The following is a 25,112-nucleotide window of genomic DNA, read 5'->3' on the forward strand; positions in this document are numbered from 1 at the left end:
AGATCTTGCAACTGTGATACGCCAGAAGGTTGGAGAAGCTTTCAAACAGGGTGAGGCCTCACAAATAAATGAAGCACAGTGCAATGATGCATTTGAACATTTGAACAAAATCAACATAAATGCTTTCAAACGTAAATATGAAAGGACATCAGAAACTGGGGCCACTGGGGCAGAGAAGGAACAGTGTACACTTGTAGTATCCTCTGACACCCTCCAAGAGCTTAACAATGCAGATATGGGATTTGTTGCAAAGATGAAGAGGACACTGGGATTTGAAGGTTGAATGGGATATTCAGCATCACACAAACCAGTTTTCCCTCCCTTCGCTACCTCTGGCTGCTCAGTTCTACATTATAGTCACAAGGACATCAGGTGAAATCAGATGCTGAACAAGGAAATACTGAACTTTTGAATCACTTTACTAAACAGCCAAAGTGTTTTGAAACATGTTCATGGTTGTTCAACCTTCAGTCAACACGATCAATGAATGGCGGTACGTCATTCTTCACTACAAATGAGAAAAATGGTTGTTCACTAGCTGTTCACTATGATCCACAAGGACTACAAGCTCACCGAATTTAGACAAATGTACAAAGTAGAGATAATTTATTGATAACAACTTCTTTATTTACTAGTTAGTCAAGGCAACGTTTCGGTATAAATCCTTATACCATTGTCAAGCAAGGCTGAAGCAAGACATGTGTACATACAGTCAAAACTGAAGGTATACATGATTGTTTGAATAAAAATATATATCATAATACATGTGTGTATGTTCTTTCTGACTACTATGTCTAAACTCTTCTATAAATTATGATCATGCCAATATACACGAAGGCTGTGTACATTGAACAAACTGATGACACATATCAAACAATGAGAATTCATGCCTTTAATATTAAACACATGGATCAGGAGCACAGGAGTTGGCATGTTTATTAATCATGTCCCATGCACAACTGGCATGGCAATGTTATGAATATTTTTGTAGTGAAATCAGTTCAGAAAGTACAGTGATAACATCCACTACACTGATCAAGACCCACATACATGTACACAAGACACTCCTACAACATTACCACAGTGGATACCTACTAGATCCTGAAGTTGCACAATGGAAAACATACAAATTTCAATAATGTATAACACCAACATTATAACAAGTACCATATTCGACGTAATAAGCGCCCAGGGCGCTCTCAAAATTAGGAATAGGGGGCTCTGATTAGAATATTATTTTAGTGAAAAAAAACAGTTGAAAGATGAATTTCGTGGTTTATGCTGACAGACTGAAATGTTTATGTACGACAGATATATTTTTCCAGAATTAAATTCCCCATAATTAAGGAAAGTGTGTATTATACGCGATCAATTGATCAATTGGAAGGGGTGCTAATTGGAATTGTTCACTAGCCAATATATTAGCAAATATCACCATGGGCGCTTATTAGAGCGGGGTGCTTATTACGTCGAATACGGTAATGGTTATTGACTTAATACACATCTGAACCAGTTAACACAAGGGTTTTATGTTTTTTAGACCCACTGAGGTGCAACCAACTACGGAAAACATGCTTTACAGAGCTGGACCTGATAAGTGAAAATGCTGACTTTTGTTGTTTCTATTTCTTTCCTGTGTATAAGATGTAACTGGCAGTATCAATCAGCAGGATCAATGTCTCATGCCCATTAAAAGTCTTGGCGTGGACGTAATCAGTGGAATGTGTGGAACTGAGATACTGTAATTAGTGTAATGATAAACAGCTAGACTGATGCACCATGGTATACTATAAATTATGAATTTAATGTGAGTACCAAGCCTATTCTTAAAAGTAATGAAAATGTGAGTAACACTACCTTTAAACAGGTTTTAGTTCATAATCCCAATATGACAAAAGCAATTGTGACATACCATACCAAGTATTGGGTATTTGCAGTTAGACTGAATAATGCATTTACATTTATCCTAAATATAACCTATCTTGCATTACACATTGTTACAGGTGATCTGACCACCTTGAAACCAGTAGGTTTCAGTGTTGTTACATACACAAGTTAACATTATCTTTTGAACGCAAGAAAACATTGATATTCATTAAGCATCTGGTGTTGTGTAACTGTACTTGATTATCTGTGTTCTCAATAACTACCTGCCCTTATTCCCAGCACGGCTAGCATGGTAAGATATGCTGTCTATTCAGCAAATTTATGTTGATATGTTTGTCAGCATAACCTGTAGTTTTCCGTTTCATTTTTCTTGATGAATATTTTCAAACAGTCACTTGATGTACATAAACGTTAATGTCTGGAGACTGTAGTGCAGTTTCAGTCGATATATTCATATAACCATTCAAAACATGATATCCTTATTGTGTAGATTTAGGCATTATACACAGACTCTGAACGTACCATGCTGAGTTCAGCACCGACTCCAATCAAGTCAGGGCCTACGGCTTCCACGGTCTCTTGGTATGGATGGCAGTTGGGCAATTTTGTTTTCTTTTACTCTGCTTTACATGTTCACTTTGTTGATGATTAGTTATCATGGTCATACATGGCTTGCGACGATAATGACCTTGTCATAACCGCTTTGAATCCACTTGTGTAAACAAATCGTGACCAGATTTGACAATACCCAGTGAAAAATACTAAGTTAAGTGACAAATTAGTCGGTATATTGGGAGCTTTGTTTTGTGACATATGTAATTGCTTCCGGTGAACCAGATGTGGCTGAAAACTTCAATATGTCAGCATGGTAATCCAGTAGGTGGGCACTTGATGAATGCAAGCAAGGGGTACGTGCCTCACATCTTTGGTTTTGATTTCATGCTCACATTAAGGGGTTTGATATATTGAATGACTTGAAAGAAATCTGCTAGGACAACTATTTGGTCTGAAACCAGACTCTCTAAACAGGAAATTTTATCATTAGTCCACACATTGATACAATACTCTTCAAACCCCTACACAAGCAGTCTCTGACTTTCGGATAAAGCAGTGTTCCACATAATTTTTCAACCATATGATTATGAGTACAGTACAGTACAGGTCTTTAGTAGAACTGACGAGTATCAGACATATGTTTTTCAAACCAATAAGTACCATACTGCTCATTTGTAATTGCAGACTTGACGAGTACTGGTAGGATATTGCGCAGCAATCGTACAAAGACCTTGTGTTGTTCATTCAGATTTTAGACAGTGCTAGACTAAACACGAGAGAACTGGAATGCATAATTATAAACAATGACAATGCAGGATTGGAACAAACACGATGTTACTTATTCCCGTTTAAGCAGAATGTTTTTGACAATAAATGGACAAGGTACTGTGACAAGCATGTGGTATTGGTAGCCGACAAATTTGATATGATTATAATTTGCAATCAGTCTGTATTTGACTAGTTTTCATCCATACAATACACCAATACAGCGTCTGTCTGGAGCACTGCTTTCCAAGGATATAATCAGAACATGTAGAACTTTTATCTAATTGGCTATCACGGCATGTTCAGTTCCTCCAGTTCTACCAGAGAAGTACCAAGGTCTTTTCAAGAGGCCCTGTAGGGGTGAACACAAGAAAGGCTTGTTCACCATGATTCCAAATGTGTTCAATATGCTTTGAATATGTCACATTTAAATTTTGTAATCAGCATGGATAGTTATGTTTTCAATCCTTAAGAGTTTGAAATTTAATACAACACCAAAATACAAAATGAAATATGGTCCCAAAGGGGTTGGGTTTGGGCTGGGAAAAGTCCAAATTTACCACCCTATTACCCAGCCCCACCTGCTATAGGTCTCAAGAGTTGGGTACAAAATGTCCGCATGGGAATCATTTAACCGCAACCCTGGCAAAAATTATTTAGATACACATATAAAACGACCTGATCATGCATACACTGACGATGACTGTAACTTATCGCTACTCAATTACCGTATTCGATGCAACAAGCGCCCAGGGCGCTCTAAAAATTAGAAATAGGGGGCTCTTATTAGAATATTATTTTGGTGACAAAGTTCAAAGATAGTAAATTTCGTGGTTTATACTGACAGCCTGAAATTATTTTATATGACAGATATATTTTTCCATAATTTAATTGCCCATAATTAAGGGTGCATATAACACACGAGTGTGTATTATACGCAAATAAATATATAAGACGTGTACATTGACCAGTCGGAAGGGGTGCTAATTGAGATTGCTACCAGCCAATATATCAGCAAATATCACCATGGGCGCTTATTAGAGCGGGGCGGTTAATACGTCGAATACGGTATATAAAGTCACAAGGAACATGAACATCAACTTGTAGTGTAGCCATGGAGTTTTATTGTTACTGTCATTATACAGTATATCACGTGGCTATCCATGGGTTCTTCTAGTCCTGTGGGTACCCGGGACCTACTCAGGAGCCACCGGACCTATGTACCTGAGTTACCTGTCCCAGCCCAAGGCTGGTCACTGTGAGACCCTGCATGGTATACCATCAACCCCACAACATCAACAAGGTTTCATTGTGTAGGACAAGTTAAGAATCTATCGACATGACCTATAGAATTATCAATAATTATTTTGTTAGCTCATACTAAAGGACACATGCTAGTCTCTAGCTAACTATTTGGGGAAACATGGGTTTGTTGTGTGATGAGTAAATACTCGGATCATTAGGAGTTCATCCAAATAGAAATAAACTGTAAGTGATTCCATGACATTTCATTGGCTAACCAAGCAATTTGTTTTCCATTTGTGTTTCCACAAACCTAAAAACAATTAGGCCAGGCCCATCTTACGGACTACTGTTTCCTGATTGGCTGATAATAGTGGGTGGGGCTTGTGTTGCATAATGGTACAAATCGATGTCACTGGTTTAGTACTGTCTACAGTTTCTTTATGTTAATGATTATCTTTGCAGATTGTTGACTTATTTATTTATAAGACTTGACATCAATATTATGTTGCCTTTACAGAGGTATAAACGTATAAGCCGGTGTGCACACATTTTGTAAATCCTGCAGATTTCAAAGTGTGCATACTGGTTTTCATTTTTATACCTCCATGAAAACTAAAAACATAATAAATTGTAAGCTTATCCTACGAGGAATACGGTTTCATGTACTCTCCGCACAGATGTGTACTACGTACCAATTGTATTTTACCGCCAGTTTACCATTTACCACAATTTAAAAAACTGAGATGTGAAGCGGTTTTTTTTGCCTTATAAATTGCCGAGATTACAGAAATACATAGCGAGGGTATATTTTTTCTAGTATTTAACATGTAAGGATAAGATTTGTAATCACCACTGATAAAGTCAGGATAACTCAAGATGATCCTTTATATCCAGTTTCATTTTTGCTTTTTCCACTTAGGAAGTAATTTGAAACCTTTGTTACCTGGAACTAGAATTATGAGATAGAAACCCACCTTCGATATTCCTCGGTGGTTGTCTGGGTGATGTTGGGCTGCCACCAGGCATCGAATGGTCTAGACGGGCGTTGACACACCCTTTCCTCCCTCACCACATCTTGCTTCACCGGCATGGGCGGCACACCCTTGAACTTGACCGGGACGTCGTGGGAGCTTACATCGCGGACATAGGATGTGGCCACCACTCCTGGCTTCCATTCACATGTCATGGAAACATCTTTGAGGAGTTGAAGTACAGACTGCAATGGAAAAGACAAGTAGCTTCAGGGAGAACTATTAAGAGCATTTTAACTGCCGGGTATAATTAAATAATTTTCATTTTTGATAAGTTTGTATGATTTTGATTATGATGTTTGCAGTCTGCAAATAATCAAGTCTGGATCAAACAATCCAGTGATTGACATCATGAGCATCGATCAATGCAATTGGGATACAATGACATTTATCAACCAAGTCAGCAAGCCTGACCACCTGACTCACCTCTTACAACAAGCATAGTCACCTTTATATGGCAAGCATGGATTGATGAAAATCTATTCTAACCCGGATCTTCACAGGTTTCTTGAATACTGGTACACATTCTGCCTCTTCTGCAGTTTGCAAAATAACCGCCTGCATTTCTTTAATTTTTTCTGGCTAGTAAAAATAAAATCTTCGTAGCCTGACTGGCTAGCTTAATTTTCTCATAAACTTGATAAAACTTAAGTTAGGAAAAAAATCATAAATTATTTCTGACTACATCTTTTGAATCCTTTTCTTGGGTTGTCAAATCAAAGTGTAAGCTGTATAATTATCATGTTTATACCTGTTTGGCGGACAAAACAACTACTGCTTACAAACAGAAGGCTCTTAAACATGATGAAACTACTTGGGTGAGACTATGCTGTCCAAGGACTTTTTGTGCCAAATTCTTTTAGTCTATTAGTCCCAAATTGTCTATTGGCAACGTTTCGGATTGAAGAAATTTTACTAGGCTCTTCATACAACTTGGACTTGTGATAAAAGTCGCTAACTGTACAGTGTTTAAGCAACAATCTATCCCCTCACTTTGTAGTTTGGCAACTTCATGGATTTATTTTAATTTAAAAAAAAGAAGTACAGTCTAACCAATCACTTTGTTAGCTGGTTCATTGATTGTGTTTGCACTGTGAGAAACAGGTGACTATTTTGTCAAATTAATAAAGGCAACAGTCCATAACATTGCTTCGTATGCTATGTCATGGATCAGTGATAGAAGCTAACTGTTTTTGTCTACTAGTCCTTATAATGATAACATATAGCAATACCCTTAAAAATGGCAAACTTCTACTGGTCCATATGATACCTTAACTATTGGGCAGTTTGGCAAGGACTATAGGACTAGTGCCAATTTCTAACTAGGGGCTTCTGTTTGTTCTTGAGAGACAGTAACAAGAGGCTTGTGTGATTTAGAGAGACAGTAACTAGGGGCTTATGTGTTTTTGAGAGACAGTAACTAGGGGCTTATGTGTGTTCTTGAGAGACAGTAACAAGAGGCTTGTGTGTCCTTGAGAGACAGTAACTAGGGGCTTATTTGTGTCCTTGAGAAACAGTAACTAGGGGCTTATGTGTGTCCTTGAGAGACAGTAACTAGGGGCTTATGTGTGTCCTTGAGAGACAGTAACAAGAGGCTTGTGTGTCCTTGAGAGACAGTAACTAGGGGCTTATGTGTGTTCTTGAGAGACAGTAACAAGAGGCTTGTGTGTCCTTGAGAGACAGTAACTAGGGGCTTATGTGTTTTTGAGAGACAGTAACAAGAGGCTTCTGTTTGTTCTTGAGAGACAGTAACTAGGGGCTTATGTGTGTCCTTGAGAGACAGTAACTAGGGGCTTATGTGTTTTTGAGAGACAGTAACAAGAGGCTTCTGTTTGTTCTTGAGAGACAGTAACTAGGGGCTTATGTGTGTTTTTGAGAGACAGTGACAAGAGGCTTGTGTGTCCTTGAGAGACAGTAACTAGGGGCTTATGTGTTCTTGAGAGACAGTAACTAGGGGCTTCTGTTTGTTCTTGAGAGACAGTAACAAGAGGCTTGTGTGTTTTTGAGAGACAGTAACTAGGGGCTTATTTGTGTCCTTGAGAGACAGTAACAAGAGGCTTGTGTGTTTTTGAGAGACAGTAACTAGGGGCTTCTGTGTGTCCTTGAGAGACAGTAACTAGAGGCTTGTGTGTTTTTGAGAGACAGTAACAAGAGGCTTGTGTGTTTTTGAGAGACAGTAACTAGAGGCTTGTGTGTTTTTGAGAGACAGTAACAAGAGGCTTGTGTGATTTAGAGAGACAGTAACTAGGGGCTTATGTGTTTTTGAGAGACAGTAACTAGGGGCTTATGTGTGTTCTTGAGAGACAGTAACTAGGGGCTTATGTGTGTTCTTGAGAGACAGTAACTAGGGGCTTCTGTTTGTTCTTGAGAGACAGTAACTAGGGGCTTGTGTGTTTTTGAGAGACAGTAACTAGGGGCTTATTTGTGTCCTTGAGAGACAGTAACAAGAGGCTTGTGTGTTTTTGAGAGACAGTAACAAGAGGCTTGTGTGTCCTTGAGAGACAGTTACTAGGGGCTTATGTGTTTTTGAGAGACAGTAACTAGGGGCTTCTGTTTGTTCTTGAGAGACAGTAACTAGGGGCTTATTTGTGTCCTTGAGAGACAGTAACTAGGGGCTTATGTGTTCTTGAGAGACAGTAACTAGGGGCTTGTGTGTTTTTGAGAGACAGTAACTAGAGGCTTGTGTGTTTTAGAGAGACAGTAACTAGGGGCTTCTGTGTGTTCTTGAGAGACAGTAACTAGGGGCTTGTGTGTCCTTGAGAGACAGTAACTAGGGGCTTATTTGTGTCCTTGAGAGACAGTAACAAGAGGCTTGTGTGTTTTTGAGAGACAGTAACTAGGGGCTTCTGTGTGTTCTTGAGAGACAGTAACTAGAGGCTTGTGTGTTTTTGAGAGACAGTAACTAGGGGCTTGTGTGTTTTTGAGAGACAGTAACTAGGGGCTTGTGTGTTTTTGAGAGACAGTAACTAGGGGCTTATGTGTGTCCTTGAGAGACAGTAACTAGAGGCTTGTGTGTCCTTGAGAGACAGTAACAAGAGGCTTGTGTGTTTTAGAGAGACAGTAACTACAGGCTTATGTGTGTCCTTGGGAGACTGTGGACTTAAGTTACAACATGTGTGTTTCTGGTTTCCTTGCCCTAATCTGGGGGTGCACGGTAGTTGTGACACATTCTCTGATGTGTCAAGCTGAACAGACTACAGTAGTTGTCTCATGTTCTCCAACATACGATAGCAGACAGCTGCTGTTAGTACCAGCTGATAATGTTTCATTAACAAAAGAACATTCAACTTATCATGCTTATTGACAAATATAATTTTTTATTGCCTCGAGCAAGTCAAGTATAACAGGTAAATAACTGTAGAACTAATAGGCTAGGCTTTATTCCAACCCTATTCAAGTACCACTACTCAATAAATCATTAACTTGTATTTTCTGAAGATAATCTGCTTCCAGCATGTTCAGGGCTTCATGAATTAAGTCTTTTATTTAAGCTTTATTAGGTTGTTCTGTCTGTCTGTTGTTTAACACCACACTCAGCAATATTCCAGCTATATGACGACGGTCTGTAAATAATTGAGGCTGGAGGAGACAATCCAGTGAAGACATAATGAACATTGATCCACACAATTGGGATGCTATGACATGCATCAACCAAATCAGTGAGACTGACAACCCAATCCCGTTAGTCGCTCTAACGACAAGCATAGTCACCATTTTAAGGCAAGCATGGGTTGCTGAACGAAGACCTATTCTACCCTGGATATTCACAGGTCAGGAATTTTACAGGCGCATAATATCAGCAGAAGGGAAAAACATTTGGAAAGGTAGTGGGAAAGGAAAAGAGTAAAATTAGCAGTTACATAATTTATGTTCAAATAAAGTTTCTATGCTGTGACTGAATGCTTCCTTCACGCCAGACTAAGGCTCCAGTGACCCATACAGCACAATGCTGGGCCTGGCAGCTAGCAGCTTGCTGTATTATGTAGTCTGAAATTTTTTAAACAGTGTCACATTCATCATGTTCTGCACAAGCTTGAATAGGCCTTGAATACAGTTGTTCTTGTTTGTTGTTTAACGCCACACTCAGAAATATTCCAGCATTATCATGGCAGTCTGGACCAGACAATCTAGCGATTGACATCTTGCGCATCAATCTATGCAATAAGGATACAATGACTTTTATCAACCAAGTCAGTGAGCCTGACCATCCGACCCTGTTAGTCAGCTCTCACAACAAGCATAGTCGCATTTTACAGCAAGCATGGGTTGCAATAATGTGTGAAGCCCATTTCTGTTGTCTCCTGCTATGATATTGCTGGAATATTGCTAAAAGTGGTGCAAAACAATACTGTCTCCATGGATTTGGTCGGGTAGAAGACTGGCAACATATATCTCAAGTTGGCAAGTAAAGCATTATCATGCTACCGAGTCCAATATGCTTCAGGCAATAACAATCTCAAAGGAAGGATGCAGTGATATGACCATTGATGACATTTCATATGCAGATTCATATGCTGTGCAGAGTTGCATCCCTTGGGCACGCCAGAAACCTATGATTGTGGGTTCGAATCCCAGCTGGCCCTGATTATGTTTCTAGGTTTGTCAGCACCATACCCGTGCTCGTGGGTTACACTGAAGTGGTAAACGTCTGCGACCTGCATCACTTCAGGCTTTCCTCCCACATTAAGCTGACATGCCGTGATATAACTTGAATACTGTTAAAAGCAGCGTTAAATCAAATTCACTCACTCATATGCAGATGGCATGTTGATGTTTTCCAGGTCATGTGGGGCAAAGCCAGTAGCATTTGAAGGCCATAATACTGATGCTTCAATTTTGCTTCAAATTGGAACTGAATAAAACTGACAGAAAATGTAAAGGAATATTTGTTGTGGACTAGTGAAAAAAGGTCTCTGGATTAATGTTTGAGAAACCATTTCAAAGGCAACATTGTATACTGTCTGGCAAGGTACAACGTGCTGTCAATATTGTAAACAATGGTTAAACATGGCAGTTAGCCCTAATTATCAGGATGATTTTTCTGTCAGTACTAAAATAAATGTGAATTGTTTTTTATGTATAATTTAGTCTGTAAACATTTTCTCTTTATGCTGACCAAAATATCTTTATCCTTTTCAAAGCAAGACTTACATCACTAAAGAATGCATTAAATCTTCAAGTCAGAACCGGGGCAAAATATGAACACTGGTACACCAGTCCACGGACTACTGAACATGATGAAAGTCGGGAAGGACTACAAATCTAAACCACTTGTCCAAAAAAGTTGTGGACTAGTTGTTATTTATGCTATCTTTCAGCTGTAACCATGGTAACTGTTGCAAGAGCTGCAAAACATCACTGAAAGAATTGACCCAACGTATTATTCATGGCACTGCCTCATGTCATGTTTATCATGCTAAATGACATTATTAATGTCCTATGTATTTTGAATGCACAATGTCACATAAACTATACACCAAATGAACCAAGACATTATCGATTGACCGTTTGTGCATGTTGTGTTTTTTTTGTTCGTTCATAACTTCTTTCATGTGGTCGTTCCTGTATGAGTTTGTTCATTATTGAGTGAGTCAGTGAGTGTAGTTTATGCTGCAGCCAGTTATATCATCATCTGCAAATCATCACGTCCAAGCCAGGCTGGCTACCGGTTGAGGATTTCAATATTATTCGTTTCAGGCCTGTGAAGATCCAGGGTAGAAGAGGTCTTCTGCAACCCCTGCTTGCCGTATAAGGCGACTATGCTTGTCGTAAGAGGCAACTAATGGCATCGGGTGGTCAGCCTCGTTGACTTGGTTGATGCATGTCATCGTATCCAAATTGCATTGACTGATGCTTATGATGTCAATCACTGGATTGTCTGGTCCAGACTCGATCATTTACAGACCGCCATCGTATGGCTAGAATATTGCTGAGAGCGGCATTAAACAACAAACAAACACATACTCAGAGAGACACAATACATGGAGTAGGGATTATTTTGGTCTGTTTGTTTGCCAGCAATATTCAAGATATATGATGAAAATATTTGAATCTAGACCAGACAATCCACTGACTGATATTGTGAGCAACGATTATCACAGTATGGATAAAATGACATGCTACTGGGATATCAACCAAGTCACCCTGTCTGACCACCCAATCAATTTGGTCGCCTCTTACGACCAGCAGAGGTTGCTGAAGACCTATTCTAACCTGGAATTCCCACAGGGTTGCCTGTTACGACCAGCAGAGGTTGCTGGGGACCTATTCTAACCTGGAATTTCCACAGGGTTGCCCGTTACGACCAGCAGAGGTTGCTGAGGACCTATTCTAACCTGGAATTTCCACAGGGTGGCCTCTTACGACCAGCAGAGGTTGCTGGGGACCTATTCTAACCTGGAATTCTCACAGGGTCGCCTCTTACAACCAGCAGAGGTTGCTGGGGACCTATTCTAACCTGGAATTCCCACAGGAGGAGATGGAATTGAACAATTTCACAATTGACTAAAAAACAGGGAAGGGTTATTTGCACGTCAACATGGTTTCAATGTGAAGGATAATTTCTGGCAAAATACACACACAAAACTATTATCATGATTATGCACGTTATACAAAGTACATTTTTTATTACCGGTATCTCTCTTATCCATCAAAATTAATAACACATGTATTTTATACATTTGTCATCTACCAACTGACGAAAATCTATATTCCCAATATTCTATCTACATAAGCTTATCCATAATACTATGTCCCTTTTACGTCGCTTCCAAGATTATTGCACTTATATAGCGATGTGCATGCACATGCGTTTGTGTGTGTATGTGGTTGCCTGTACTAGTCTGGACTAATGCCAAATTTTATAATGCTAACTGACTGAGATACCATGCCGCAGCTTAACATGAATACCCCACTCAGATTCAGACCTCAAGCCGACCAGTCCTTGTTTTAGCCCCTTGTTCAAAATTTGGATTCTTTTAAAAATAATTATTTTCCTAAACTCAGGCCAAATGTCACTTTCTGCCACTAACACATCACACATTCAGCCACAAGACATGCTAGATGCCAGTATAATTAAAATCTTCAATCTGTATTCCAAAAGACAGCAAATGAAACTACACCTATACAAATATGTGAATATTATATTCGATGCGAAAATATGAAAATTAACTATAAAACCTTTTCTAGTTTATTGATCCTGTTGTCAGTGAAATGCAAGTCACCACTGCATAGTGATATCATTAGTTATTTCTGTGGCAACATTACTTGGAAAATCTATATCCCAATTCGGAAATTTTTACTGACATTTGCTTGGGACAAAACACCGGCCTCTTTCTAAAAATCCTAAATTCATAAAAGCTTTATCCTATTTCAGTTACCCTGGTTACATGACAGTGTGCATAAACCACCAGCTGTGTAACAAAATGCATCAAATGATAGCTGCAGAATACATTAATCAAGTTAAGCCACGTGTAGGATTGCTGCTGACAGACGCTACACAATCAGCAACAGGTGTTCCTACACCAAGTACACCGTCAGTCAGATGTGTCTGATCCTGTGTCAGATTCCGGATGTGTGTTGTCTAGTGGAGAAATGTCAGACAATCTAACCAGGAAGGTGAAATTCCAATGTCTATCACAACAGGGATATTTGTTTTCACGCATGCTCCAGGGCACCTGTTAAGATATGTTGGGGTGCTCTTTGGAATTAAGTGTGCCAACAAGAATATTACTTCTGAGCGATCTTTGATTCACCATGACTCAAATAACAAGTATACAAACTCCTATTGCCGTCATGACCATAACACAAGATGCGCAGTAAAGCAGAGCGCATGTTTAAGGAAGATATCATATGCCATATTGCATTGCATAGTTTTTAAGTATTAGTATTTTAGTATTTTTTTAGAAAATGGAAAAAAAAATCAAAACCTGTGGCAGACTTTATGATGATGTGGGCAGTGCCTGAGAACCAGGGTTAAAGTACTTTCGGAAATGCTAGAAAACGGCTTTTCTGGCTTCATTTAATAAATATGAGTCAAGGACTATAAAAAGAGCATACATCAAATAACACAAATTGCCCTAATCTAGCCACTGTGATTACCCTTAAAATGTACTTTAACAGGTAAAATGATGATCAACTTAGAAAATATTGGTGTGTTGTCATGCATGTATGAAATGGCCTATAACCTGAGGTAATTACCTAAACCCTGTCCGGGGTGATGACCTGACAGCGTCCCGTGCATTCTCCCAGGTGCAAATGTCACCGAGTTGGTCTCAACATATTGCTGTTATTGTGCTTAATTGACATGTGCCTTGATCGGGGTAGCAATTTAGGATATGTACTGCATTATATTTGCTTGGAAACATGATGGAACAGTTAAGAGCTATGAAATGGGATGAGTATATAAATCTGTACTTTTGAATGTTGTGTTATGTCTTGCCACGAACCCTTTACACTTAGCCAAGATGGGCACAACAGGGTTGAGTTCACAATGTCTGACTGGCGTACGTAACACAACGTAAGCGTGTTGTGCCGCCAGCACATATGTCCTGTTCTTATTCAGCCAAATTTTCTCCATGAGTTGAACTTTCATTTTATATGGTCTGAAGTCGACAACGTCATATATCCCTGTATGGTCCACTACAGACTACTCATGGTTTGGGCAACAGTATCTGATTCCCGGACGTTATGTCAACTGGCGTTATCCATGAAAATGGGCAACAGCTGAAGTTCCAACCAGTCTTTGAACACATCACCTCCTATAATTTCTTTATGAAAATCACCAGTTTTCTTTTTCGCCTCAAAAACTAGCACACATCCATCAATAAGCCACATATCGTGGGTTGCAGCATACAAAACAACGACACGATTACCTTTAACTGATGGTCTGTGGGTGCTTTTTGTCCGTCTGCCGATATCCACATGTAGTAAGTGAAATGATTCATCAAGGTAAATTATCTGGATGCCCTGACTGTAATAGTTATGAATGGTCCGGAGATAATGTGACCTCTTAGACAGGATGGAATATTTTCCCCTGAAAAGTGCTTGGTCATCGCCATGTGCAGTGTATTGAAATCCCATCTCTTAGAGGGCAATAGCCAGTGCAGTTAACATTAATTGTATCTTTAATTCCTCCCAAATTCTACTACAAGTCAGGGTTACCTTCTGCTCATAAAGCTTGTACACTATACGCCTAATCACCCTGTATCAAAGCTGTCTCATATCCTTTTACGTCCCTGTTTTGTTTTTGAGACCACCCCTATACCTGTTTTGTTTTATTTATCATACCTTAGATTTTATGGTATGAATTGAAATAGCTTGGTCAGTTCAGTAATTCACCCTATCTAAATTAATAAATGGTTTCTCTCTATCTCTATAAAGTGTAAAGAACTTGTATACATTTCCCAGTACAGACTCCATATCGTGTACCATGGTTTTGGCTATGCAAGTGTAATGTAACATGCATCATGGGAGCAATGTTAACAAAACAAACGCATCGTCATTTTAGAAGAAGCACATCTAGAATATTCTCAAAATTATTTTTGTGTGTGGATTAGATGTTTTATGAAGACAACATTATTATCATTAGACACGGAGAATGGAGTCACGTGCGCATATTTCTATAGTCCGTTTCAGACTGCCATCATTGGACTTAGAATAAATGTAAACTTCCTGTTTTCTTTCGAATTTGTCTCCTGTAAACTTGTCGATATGACTCCTTGTGACCGAAATACTTCAAACCACAGGTAGGACGATCGGTAGTTACTCGATATTTCAATAACAACAGTATGTGAAAAAATATATCCTTTTGTAACAGGACAAAAAGCAGTTTTCTAGCATTTCCTACAGTACTTTAGTATTTGTTTTAAGCATTACAAATCATGCTGTTAACAATGTTAAACATGTTCTCACGTTCATTTTCCATGTGTTTGTCCAGCTTACCTCTGTGAAAGTACATTTATCTCTGGTTTCATAACAATCATCCCAAGAATTCATTTTTAAATGATCTCTAAGTGTGTTCTTCCAGCACTAAAGATTATTGGAACCATGCGATTACATATACAATTTTCATCACATCATTGTCACTCTCAGAATTTTGATCCCTGCATGAATATACACAGCCTGAGCCAAAAGCTTGAGTCTACAATTCTGATCATGGCACTTAGCCCCGTTTTCAGTAAAGTTCAGTGTTGTTTACTTGCTGAGCTAACTAGGCCAAACAGATTTTTCCGGGGTCAGACAGATATCTGTGTTGTTTCCTGCCAAGACAAATTTCAAAGTGCACCAGCAATTTTTTAATTCTATATGAAAAGCTTGGACAATAATCCCAAATAATCAAAAGAATAATACGATCACAATGCAGAGTTAAATGTAAGAGATAGTTAAAGTCAAAATATGACATTTTTGAACCTGTGTGAAAAGAATGGTTTGATAAACAGAAAATCTTCTTGTGGTCGTTGATAAACCGTTCTCTGAAATGATCACAAGAATCTTGTGGTATATCTGCACATTTTCACAACTTAAAGATGATGCAACCCAAATACTACCAGGAACCAGTCTACATCAGATACATAAACACATCTGAACACACAAAGTGATATTACTGTGCAGAGTTAGTGAACTTAAATGATGGAGTCATGGAGTGATTTACTGAATATTTGGTTAAATCATTCATCTGGACATTCAAAACAATTTAGATTGCAAAAAAATCTGTTCGATAAAAATATGATAAAAGCAAATCTGTATACATAAAGGCCAAGATAAGATTCCAGGTTAGAATTGGTCCCCAGCAGCCAATTCTTGTCATAGGTAATGACTAAATCTATTGTGGTTAGGCTTGGTGGTTTGCATGTCATCATACCCCAACAACATGCATCAAGCTCATAATATCCATCACTGGTTTGTGGGGTCTAGACTCACATATTTACATGTCACCTTCATACAGCTATGTGTTATAGCATGTTACAGCTATAGCATTAAACAACAAATAAACAAACTGTATAAAAAGTTGGCTGTCTTGCAGTTGAACATGTTTAAACTCTGGCAAACAATCAAGATAAGGCAGCTGTGAGAGTGGTTCACAGTCAGCCTGGTATATGAAGCAACACAACATCAACAATAGTTCAATATACATCACACAGCATCTCAGTTGTTCTTCGTTTCCATTGTATTTTCCCAACTGTTACCATATATTATTCATGTAATTCAAAGACAATATAATGAATGCCTTGTAACACTGGTAACATGGAGTTGGCAATGTGTTGTTAAGTCATAAATGTCTTTAGTAATATTTTTAAGCAAAGATTGTCTGATAACTTGCAACAACCATGGCAGTCCTCTATAAATGATTTATCAAATGCTACTATCATCAGATCATTAACACTTCCAGCATGTTCAAGAACAAAGATAGTAATAACACTCATATTTGCTTGTTTGTTTGTTGTTTAACACTGCGCTCAGCAATATCCCAGCTATATGTCGGCAGTCTGTAAATAATCGAGTCATGACAAGACAACCCAGTGATTGACATCATGAGCATCGATCTACACAATTGGGATACGATGACATGCACCAACCAATAATATTTGTTTTTGAGTTACAGTAATCAGATACACTTGTCTGAATGCTTCGCTCACATATTCCAAGAGCTTAGAAGTCTTGATGCTGATTGGCTGATTAGAAAGTTCACCTAATGCGACCTCAGATCTTCATGGTATCATTTCTGAGTAAAGGATCTGATTTTATGAGATTGTCAACATGGAACATCATGAATATAGTTAACAATAGTGAAACAAATGTACTCGCTCGAATAGACCTTACAAAATGGACCTGTGTAAGATCCACCCAAGTCTTGGGTCTAGAAATGGTAAAATGTACTGTCTATCAAAGTCAACTGTTTTCTGAAGCTGCACTGACCTGTGAAGATGCTCGGAGTTTACTGAAGACAGCGAACACCTTGAGACTGGCTGTGTTTGAGTTAGGAATGGTGAGGAAGTGAAACCACAGACGATGATCATGGACGTAGCAGTGGATCTTCCACCCCTTCTGACACGACACTGGGAATGGCTGAAACACAACCACCGCATCAGTACAAAGCCCACACATTTTTCATTTCTAAGTTTCTGGCTCAGCCAGCCATGAAAAATACAAATGACAATTAAACATATATTTCATAATGCATGACAGAATCTTGTGTCACTAACATGAAAAAATAGCTGCAACATACATGATAAAAATACAAAAAAAAGAAGTAATATTAAAAATTATGAAACTGCATGCAATTATTCATTTTAACAAGTGAGATTTACCCACTCGACATGCTCACAGCTTCGTACACAACTCAAAAGTGTCAGAGAACATTCAATTTTTTCATTTTACCATAGGTAAGACATGACAGATTAGTGATTAGCAAAAGTCATAAAAAATAATCTTAATCATGTTAATATTAATGTTCTTTTTTTCATATTTATAACAGTTGAGACAGATTAACTACAGTTGCATGAACCTTCTTTTGGGTGGTAGATATCTATATTTTATAAACATACAGAAAACATACTTTTCTTTAAGTGAGGTTTTCTATAACCCTGCTAGTGAAGTGCAACAAAATTGAAGAGAGTAGCATAAAATTGGGACAAGACCCAGATGTTGATAAAACGTCAGGTCGGATGCTTTAGTATTAGCATGATTACGGTTGGTCAGGATGCTGGAAACACATATCTTTGGCTCCTACCATGGTCATGATGGTTAATTGTATCACAAAATACTTACATATCATGTTTATATGCTCATATGAACACTGATGTTCACCAGCTCCATGTCATGAACTGATCAACAGGATTAGATCTGTATGACAAACACCAAAGGTTTCCTCACCTTTGCATTTTTTATAAGATCCAGGACTTCTTCAGCAGTAACTTTTTCTTGATTCTGAAAATGTCATTGAGTTGTTGGAATCATAAAACTTACAATAATTTACAACATGTACAAATTCATTCCTTACACAAATTTTTATACTCACACATGACCAAAGAAGATGGTCAAGAGAAGTGAGAAGGATCTTAAACAAATGCCACTCATTACTTAGCGTTATTATGATTGTTTGTTTCTTGTCTCATGATGCACACAGCAATATTCCAGGTATATGATGGCAGTCTGTAAATAATCGAGTCTGGACCAGACAATCTACATGATCTAGTGCTTGATATCATAAGCATCAATCCACACAACAAAGTCAGGGAGTCCAACAACCCGATCCCGTTAGTTGCCTTTTATGGCAAGCATGGGTTGCTGAACACCTATTCTAACCCGGATCTTCACGGGTCCATTATCATGTTGGCTAATGGTCCAGAATGGACACACAAAATCTATCAATAAGTGGTATAGCCGGACACATGGCGTAACAAAATGAATGAGTGTTTTAAGAGTTTGTCTTTTTCTCTTTTCTGCAGCTTTAAAAATCAATACAAATGTTCTATATGCCATACACATGTTACAGGATTTCCTTTCAGTTGAAGAAAGTAGTTTGCAAAAATTATTAATGAATCATGTTTTCCTGCCTCTATCATGTCGGTCACAGCTGTTATTTTCAAAAATACATCTGCAGTGAACAAGAGAACAATGTACAGTATTGAAAGCAACATAAACATTGTGAATGAACATGATTCAGGTTGGTGGACACTAATTATCATGATTACAACAACATAAATATGCATATTTACATGAAACTTCCACAAAACACATGCTTATACCACATATACTAGTCATGGGTATTGGCCTAACTTCCGTATTGCAATGTATTGCAGTAATGACCATGATGACTGATGTATTGCAATATGAAACACCTGTAATTTGTTTTATACCTGAATGAAAATGGAACCAAACATCGGACTTCCCCCACACACTTTTGACAACTTTGTTCCCTATCTCCGTTGGATGTTGCTATGGTCACATGTGTAATAGACACTTTATCAGGGTGATCAGTCCATTTTCTATGACATTGACTAATTGTCATCCAAACTGTCAAGAAGATTTCATCCAAATTTGGTAATGACATATATGACATGTTGTCCAATCAAAAAGTTGACAAAATCATGAAAACATCCTGATACCATTTGTCTCCAGCAAAGTCACTGACTAAATACAGGAAACTGGTCACCATGGTCACAAATAGTTTTGCTTTTTGGATCACAGGAAATTAGTTGCAAATTTCTGAATGTCCCAATTATACTTATGTAAACTTTGCCAACAAGTTAGCATTACAAATTGTGTTATACCAGTAACACAGCACACATCTAATGAATGTCATATGTACATTTTATTGCAAACACAATTTTTGTCTCTCATGAAAAACAGTCAACAAGTTAGGATATGGTAAGGAGAAATTTATAAGTTCCATGTTGGCAAAACAAAGTAGATTCTGGTTAGATTCTGCTTGACTCATATATGTCTAGGTGGCTATTGGTCTGGAAATCACTATTGCGATAACTATTGATATTGCAAGCAGCTACTGCGATAAATATCGATAGTTTTCAGTGTATCATTTAAGATTGATTTTAGAGTTGAATTTAACCATGGAACTGAAGTTTCTTTTGAATGTGATAACCATAATACGAAATAAAAAGTAAAGTTTGAAATATGACTGATTTGTTTTTTCTTTACCCTAATAATTTAAGAAAAAGAAACTTCCACATTATCATGTGTAAATTACTACCACTAATGATCAAAAGAAAACCAAATTTGAACAGCATTGCATGTACTTTATTGATATTGTAAATACAATCGAAACTATCGATATTCCTTCCTGAAATCGATACTATTGATAGGACACTGATTTAACAATCAATTTACTGACTTTAGTGCTTACCAATAGCAATATATCGATATTTCGATTTATCGTGACATCCCTATATATGGCATTGTCAACAATCCTAGGATTGAGTTTCCCGCTTTCCCCCAACCAAGATATGGTTCTCATCATTGAACATGTTGAACATGTTGAATGCTACATGCATGTACCGGCTCTCTGCTATGTCTATCCCCTGACCATGTTAACCATGTTAACAATTGGTGTTAATGAAATTGTATTGTATTATTTATGCAAAAGCATCACCAAGATTACCGGAGAAACATTTCTATATATTAAACAGAACATTTAAATGGCAGTTCTAACTCTACCATTGTCTACTTTGAATATCATCATTACAAATAGTCATGATACATTTTAAGGTTATCTCAATATTTTGATAACAATTTCTTTCCATAAATAATAATTACTTCTAAATATTGCCATCATTCACTGATATCGTTTCTATGGGCCCGTTTGAAGTATCCTACTAATTTCCGTAACAGACATACATATTGAATGTGATCATCTGCCGAACAAGCAAAACACAGATGTTCAACAGGTGTTGTATATTTCCTGACTCAACATAAGCCAGGAAGTGATGTATCCCACCGGATTGATGACACCACGAAACAATATACACAAAGTGCACTTACAAAAACAAATCACAAGCTTACTTGATATCTTACCTGTCGTAAAACATAAGCCCGACCACTTATCCACCTCAGAAGGGAGAGGTATTTGAGACTAAAAACGAATATTGTGCAGAATATCGTTGCGAACGTCGACAGGTACAGAAGTTCCATCCTGCACGGTCGCTCCCTGTGGGGCTACGATTCCTCAGCTTGGTGGCAGAATGATGTGAATGAGTCATGCATATATATTCCAATAGAAAAATCGAACATCACAGGTATTCCCTTTCCTGTACGGCGTTTTATTTGATCATGTGACTGTACTCTGCACGTTAGTTTGTTTTAAACGGAAGTAACCTATTAGTTGCCTCCCTTTGCAATAACATATTCCTAAAGACTAATGAATATATATGGTAACAAATAGGCGTACTGGTTCTACGAAACGGGTCTCAGAATGCTGTTCTTTATTCCGAGCGAGAACGGGCTTGTTTTTAATCACACATTTATAAGGTTAATTGTGTAACATGTAAAGTCATGAAACCAAAAAGCATGCCAACACTGGGTCCTTGCTTTCTAGGGGCGCTGGGGTAGCCTAGTGGTTAAAGCGTTCGCTCGTCACGACGAAGGCCCTCGTTCGATTTCCCACATGGGTACAATGTGTGAAGCCCAATTCTGGTGTCCCCCGCCGTGATATTGCTGGGATATTGTTTAAAGACTATAAAACCATACTCAATCACTCATTTGCTTTCTGTACAATATCATGAAATCAACTCTTTCTATCCTGATTTGACCAAATAGATTCACCATAAATCCTCGAATAAGCGCTGCAATTGTATGTATATCGGAATGTCCTTTCACCCCACATTACATTCGAGGCATTTATTCTAAGAATTACTGTAGATTTAGAAAAGGCACTCATCGCTACGGTACAATAACGAGAAACTTTCTAAACAGACCAGTATTTAAACTGAAGGTACCATTAATTGCTATCAAGAATTTTAAAGTTCTTATTCTATTTACTTTATTGCGTTTTAAACGAGAGTAGGGTTTATTTCCGGATTTCATAAGCTGTTCAGTATTACTTGTGATAACTGTGCATAAAAATCAGACAAGATTGCTAAAATGATGCATTTTGCTATTCATGTTTTTGTTTTGTTTTTAATTTTTCGAACTTGTGAGTTCGTAGGCAAATAATGGTACTTAAAACGTAGATTTCCGGAAAGGAATTCATAAAAAGGTTCCATATGTTTGATAAAACTATGGAAATATATCAGTCAACTACTGAACTATTATATTTGGCAATTAAGGAATTTAATATTTTCAGTGTAATATTTAAATGAGGAAGAAGCCCGTAAGTGTAATTTTAACCAATTCAGTACACCTTCACTTTCCACCGATTTGTGGTCGAATATGAGTCCTTTACTCGGAAGAAAAATGTTTCCCGAGAAACAAAGACATAGAATGGACTGCATTATTCTTCAATTGATATGACTGTTAGCATTCAAAGTGCATAAAGATATTTACATAAATAATTAAAGAATACCTTCACGAAGTGTAAAGTTTCAGTATATAACAGTTAATAAATTATCAGCTCTGAAAGAACACCTCCTTTAACAACCCACTGTACGCTTTCCATTCCATGTGTCTAACCGCTATTCTGGCAGTTGTGGGACCTTTACTATAGGGGGTAGCTCGCTTTCAACGACATTAATGTTAACACTACACCTCCTTGAGAGAGGATTTTCTCAAGATTAGAAGTTAAGAGACTAATATTTACCATGTTATTGCATGTCTTTTTTATGGCGTTTACAGAAATATTCTATTTGAAAGTGTTCATGTTAAAATATATTATTCTAGTAAAACGTGTTCCTGCAGACCTGTGGTCATACATAATGTTTTACTTGTATAACTTTTCGGTTAATTATTTAAAGCCATAAAATGATGTGTAAAACATGTTTAAGGTGACTCAAATGAAATATCTGTCTATCTGGTTGTTTTACCCATTTGAAAAGAAAAGAAAAGAAAAAATATTATCCCAGTTTACTGGACAGTATGACACTGTATTCATTATAAATGGGGCCCTCTCACGTGTTTGATCAGCGACACCGGTAATCGTTAGACTGGACAAGATCGTAAAACTGAATTAGCCGACGAGTAAAGTGTAAGGGAATTACTCGAACTCTAGATGCTTCTGACGAACCGAGACAGCCTTTAACATTACGTGCCACAAAAAAATTACCCAGGAGTATATTTACACAGTAAAACCTGGGATGTTGTTCGCTAGATTAAGAGAAGCGGTAATAAAATCTGCCTCTAGGCGTGATTGCCTTGTCGTGGCATCGTGTTTTACACAGCTGCACACTCGTATACCAACGGAGTGGATCGAAATTCAGACTTTAGTCAAGATATAATGGCTAGGATTGAAAATAGACATCGTCGTGAATTAAAACAACGTGACATACAATTACAGACATGTATAGGGAGGGACTACCTGACACGCAAGATTATAAGTTTCGGTCAACGATTGCGTGACTTTAGCTCACTTAAGAATTACATGCCTTGAGTAGGAGGTATATTTCCTGCTAAGCGCTATTGATCTCCACCCCCGCAAGCCCATCCCATCCGATTTCCAGATTGACACTCGTAAATGTAAAACTGTGTTATACATGAGAAAGCAAATGTCAATTTGTATCATTTCCTGGGCCATAAGATATTAACACGCGAGTTATCCACAATGAATAACTTCATGCCCGTTAACTAACACGAAACTATGAAAAGCGGGGATGCTTATTTCTGTCTATTTTACATCTGGGAAAACGGTAGATTCATCATCCCATCTGTTACACAAGAACGTTTCTCCGCCTTCTTCAAGACATTTGTCCTCGCACAAGTGTCTCCATTAAAACAAACACGTCAGTTCAGAGAAAGAGAGCGACCAGAATAAAAAAAACCTATTAACTTTTTTAATCATGCCAGCGTACCATTCTTTGCCCCTACGGGCAGATTTACACTAGAATACCCAGGAGCAAACACAGTGCATGTAAAACGCAGCGGATCATAAAGGTCTACTTGCAATCAACCGGATTAACATCCTCTGAATGAAGATGAGAAGCCCCTTTGACCCACAGACGGACAACGTTATATGGAGAAAGTTCATTAACGAAGACCGAGACATTAGCTATGTGTCATATTAACGTATTTACGTCTAATAGATTATCCCAGTGCCATAGATTGTTTAGCCCGTTCTGCCTAGGCAGCGCAATAGTCATGACAGAGATCACGGTTCCCATATTTATCTGGTGGCTCTCCTGTACCGCCTCGTTAGAATAGTAACACTAAGGAATAACAATTTCACATCTTAGATTATAATACTGAAGGTAACTCAAAGTAAAATGGATCCTCAACGAACATTAAGTATGTGTTCAAAATGCTGACTCTAAAAACAATTTACCGTCCAAACTGTGTGAAAAAGAAATGGTATTTGGTTGCCTTGGAACATATAAGTTAGTTACTTTTGGTTCTATATATTATTGATGAAAGGGCCCTGTAAACTGTTAATAAGGACTAAATATTCTACATTTTGACCAGCGAAAACGAAATGAATTAAGAAATGACAAGTTACACTGGTAGGACTCCCTTTTATTGGTGACCCGAAATTTTTATTCTATGCGATTTGATTGCATACTTTTATTATGTATTGATTTGATATATGTTATCTCGTAAATGTATGCAAATTTATTCATGTATTGAAAATGTTTTTGTAACTCAGATTTTCACACAGTAGCGATCATCTATTACTGTGTTTACGGTCATTTTTGCCGCCTCAATAATTGTACGTATCTGGTTGTAAATCTTTTGTGGTAGATTATGTGGGTAGATTATGTTCAGCACTATAGTTTGGTACTTACATCTTCCGTTTTGGTTTACTAGTTAGTTGGCTTTTCCCTATGTTAGAAAACACACTTTGGTTACCTCGCAAGGTTATTGCATTCAGACTGCTGACCAGGGCAGCTTGGCCTCTCCGAGGTCCGCGCACACGTATATTACCTTTGGTGAAACCATGTGTCATCACCCCCAGGTATGGCTCGACCGTTTACGGGTCTTCTTGCTACTGGTTTGGTCAGGTCGAAACTTAGGTGTCCTAAGTTAGTGGTA

General features: G+C 37.9%; 1 protein-coding gene across 2 annotated transcripts in view; it reads right to left on the reverse strand.

Annotated features, from left to right (window-relative positions):
- The window catches only part of LOC139444220 (uncharacterized), a 41,494-nt gene extending 20,192 nt beyond the window's left edge, over window positions 1–21,302 (reverse strand). For both annotated transcript variants that reach the window (XM_071225142.1, XM_071225141.1), the window contains exons 1-4: window positions 21,015–21,302; window positions 18,357–18,410; window positions 17,400–17,549; window positions 5,427–5,668 (exon numbers count right to left, since the gene is read on the reverse strand). In XM_071225142.1, coding sequence (XP_071081243.1) covers window positions 5,427–5,668; window positions 17,400–17,549; window positions 18,357–18,410; window positions 21,015–21,131 — 563 coding nt within the window. In that variant the 5' untranslated portion in view covers window positions 21,132–21,302. The remainder of the gene's footprint in view (window positions 1–5,426; window positions 5,669–17,399; window positions 17,550–18,356; window positions 18,411–21,014) is intronic.
- Window positions 21,303–25,112: the final 3,810 nt, after the last annotated feature.

The sequence above is a fragment of the Haliotis cracherodii genome, unplaced genomic scaffold (genome assembly GCF_022045235.1).
Source record: "Haliotis cracherodii isolate W230 unplaced genomic scaffold, xgHalCrac1.p SCAF_5, whole genome shotgun sequence".
Taxonomy (NCBI): Eukaryota; Metazoa; Mollusca; class Gastropoda; order Lepetellida; family Haliotidae; genus Haliotis; species Haliotis cracherodii.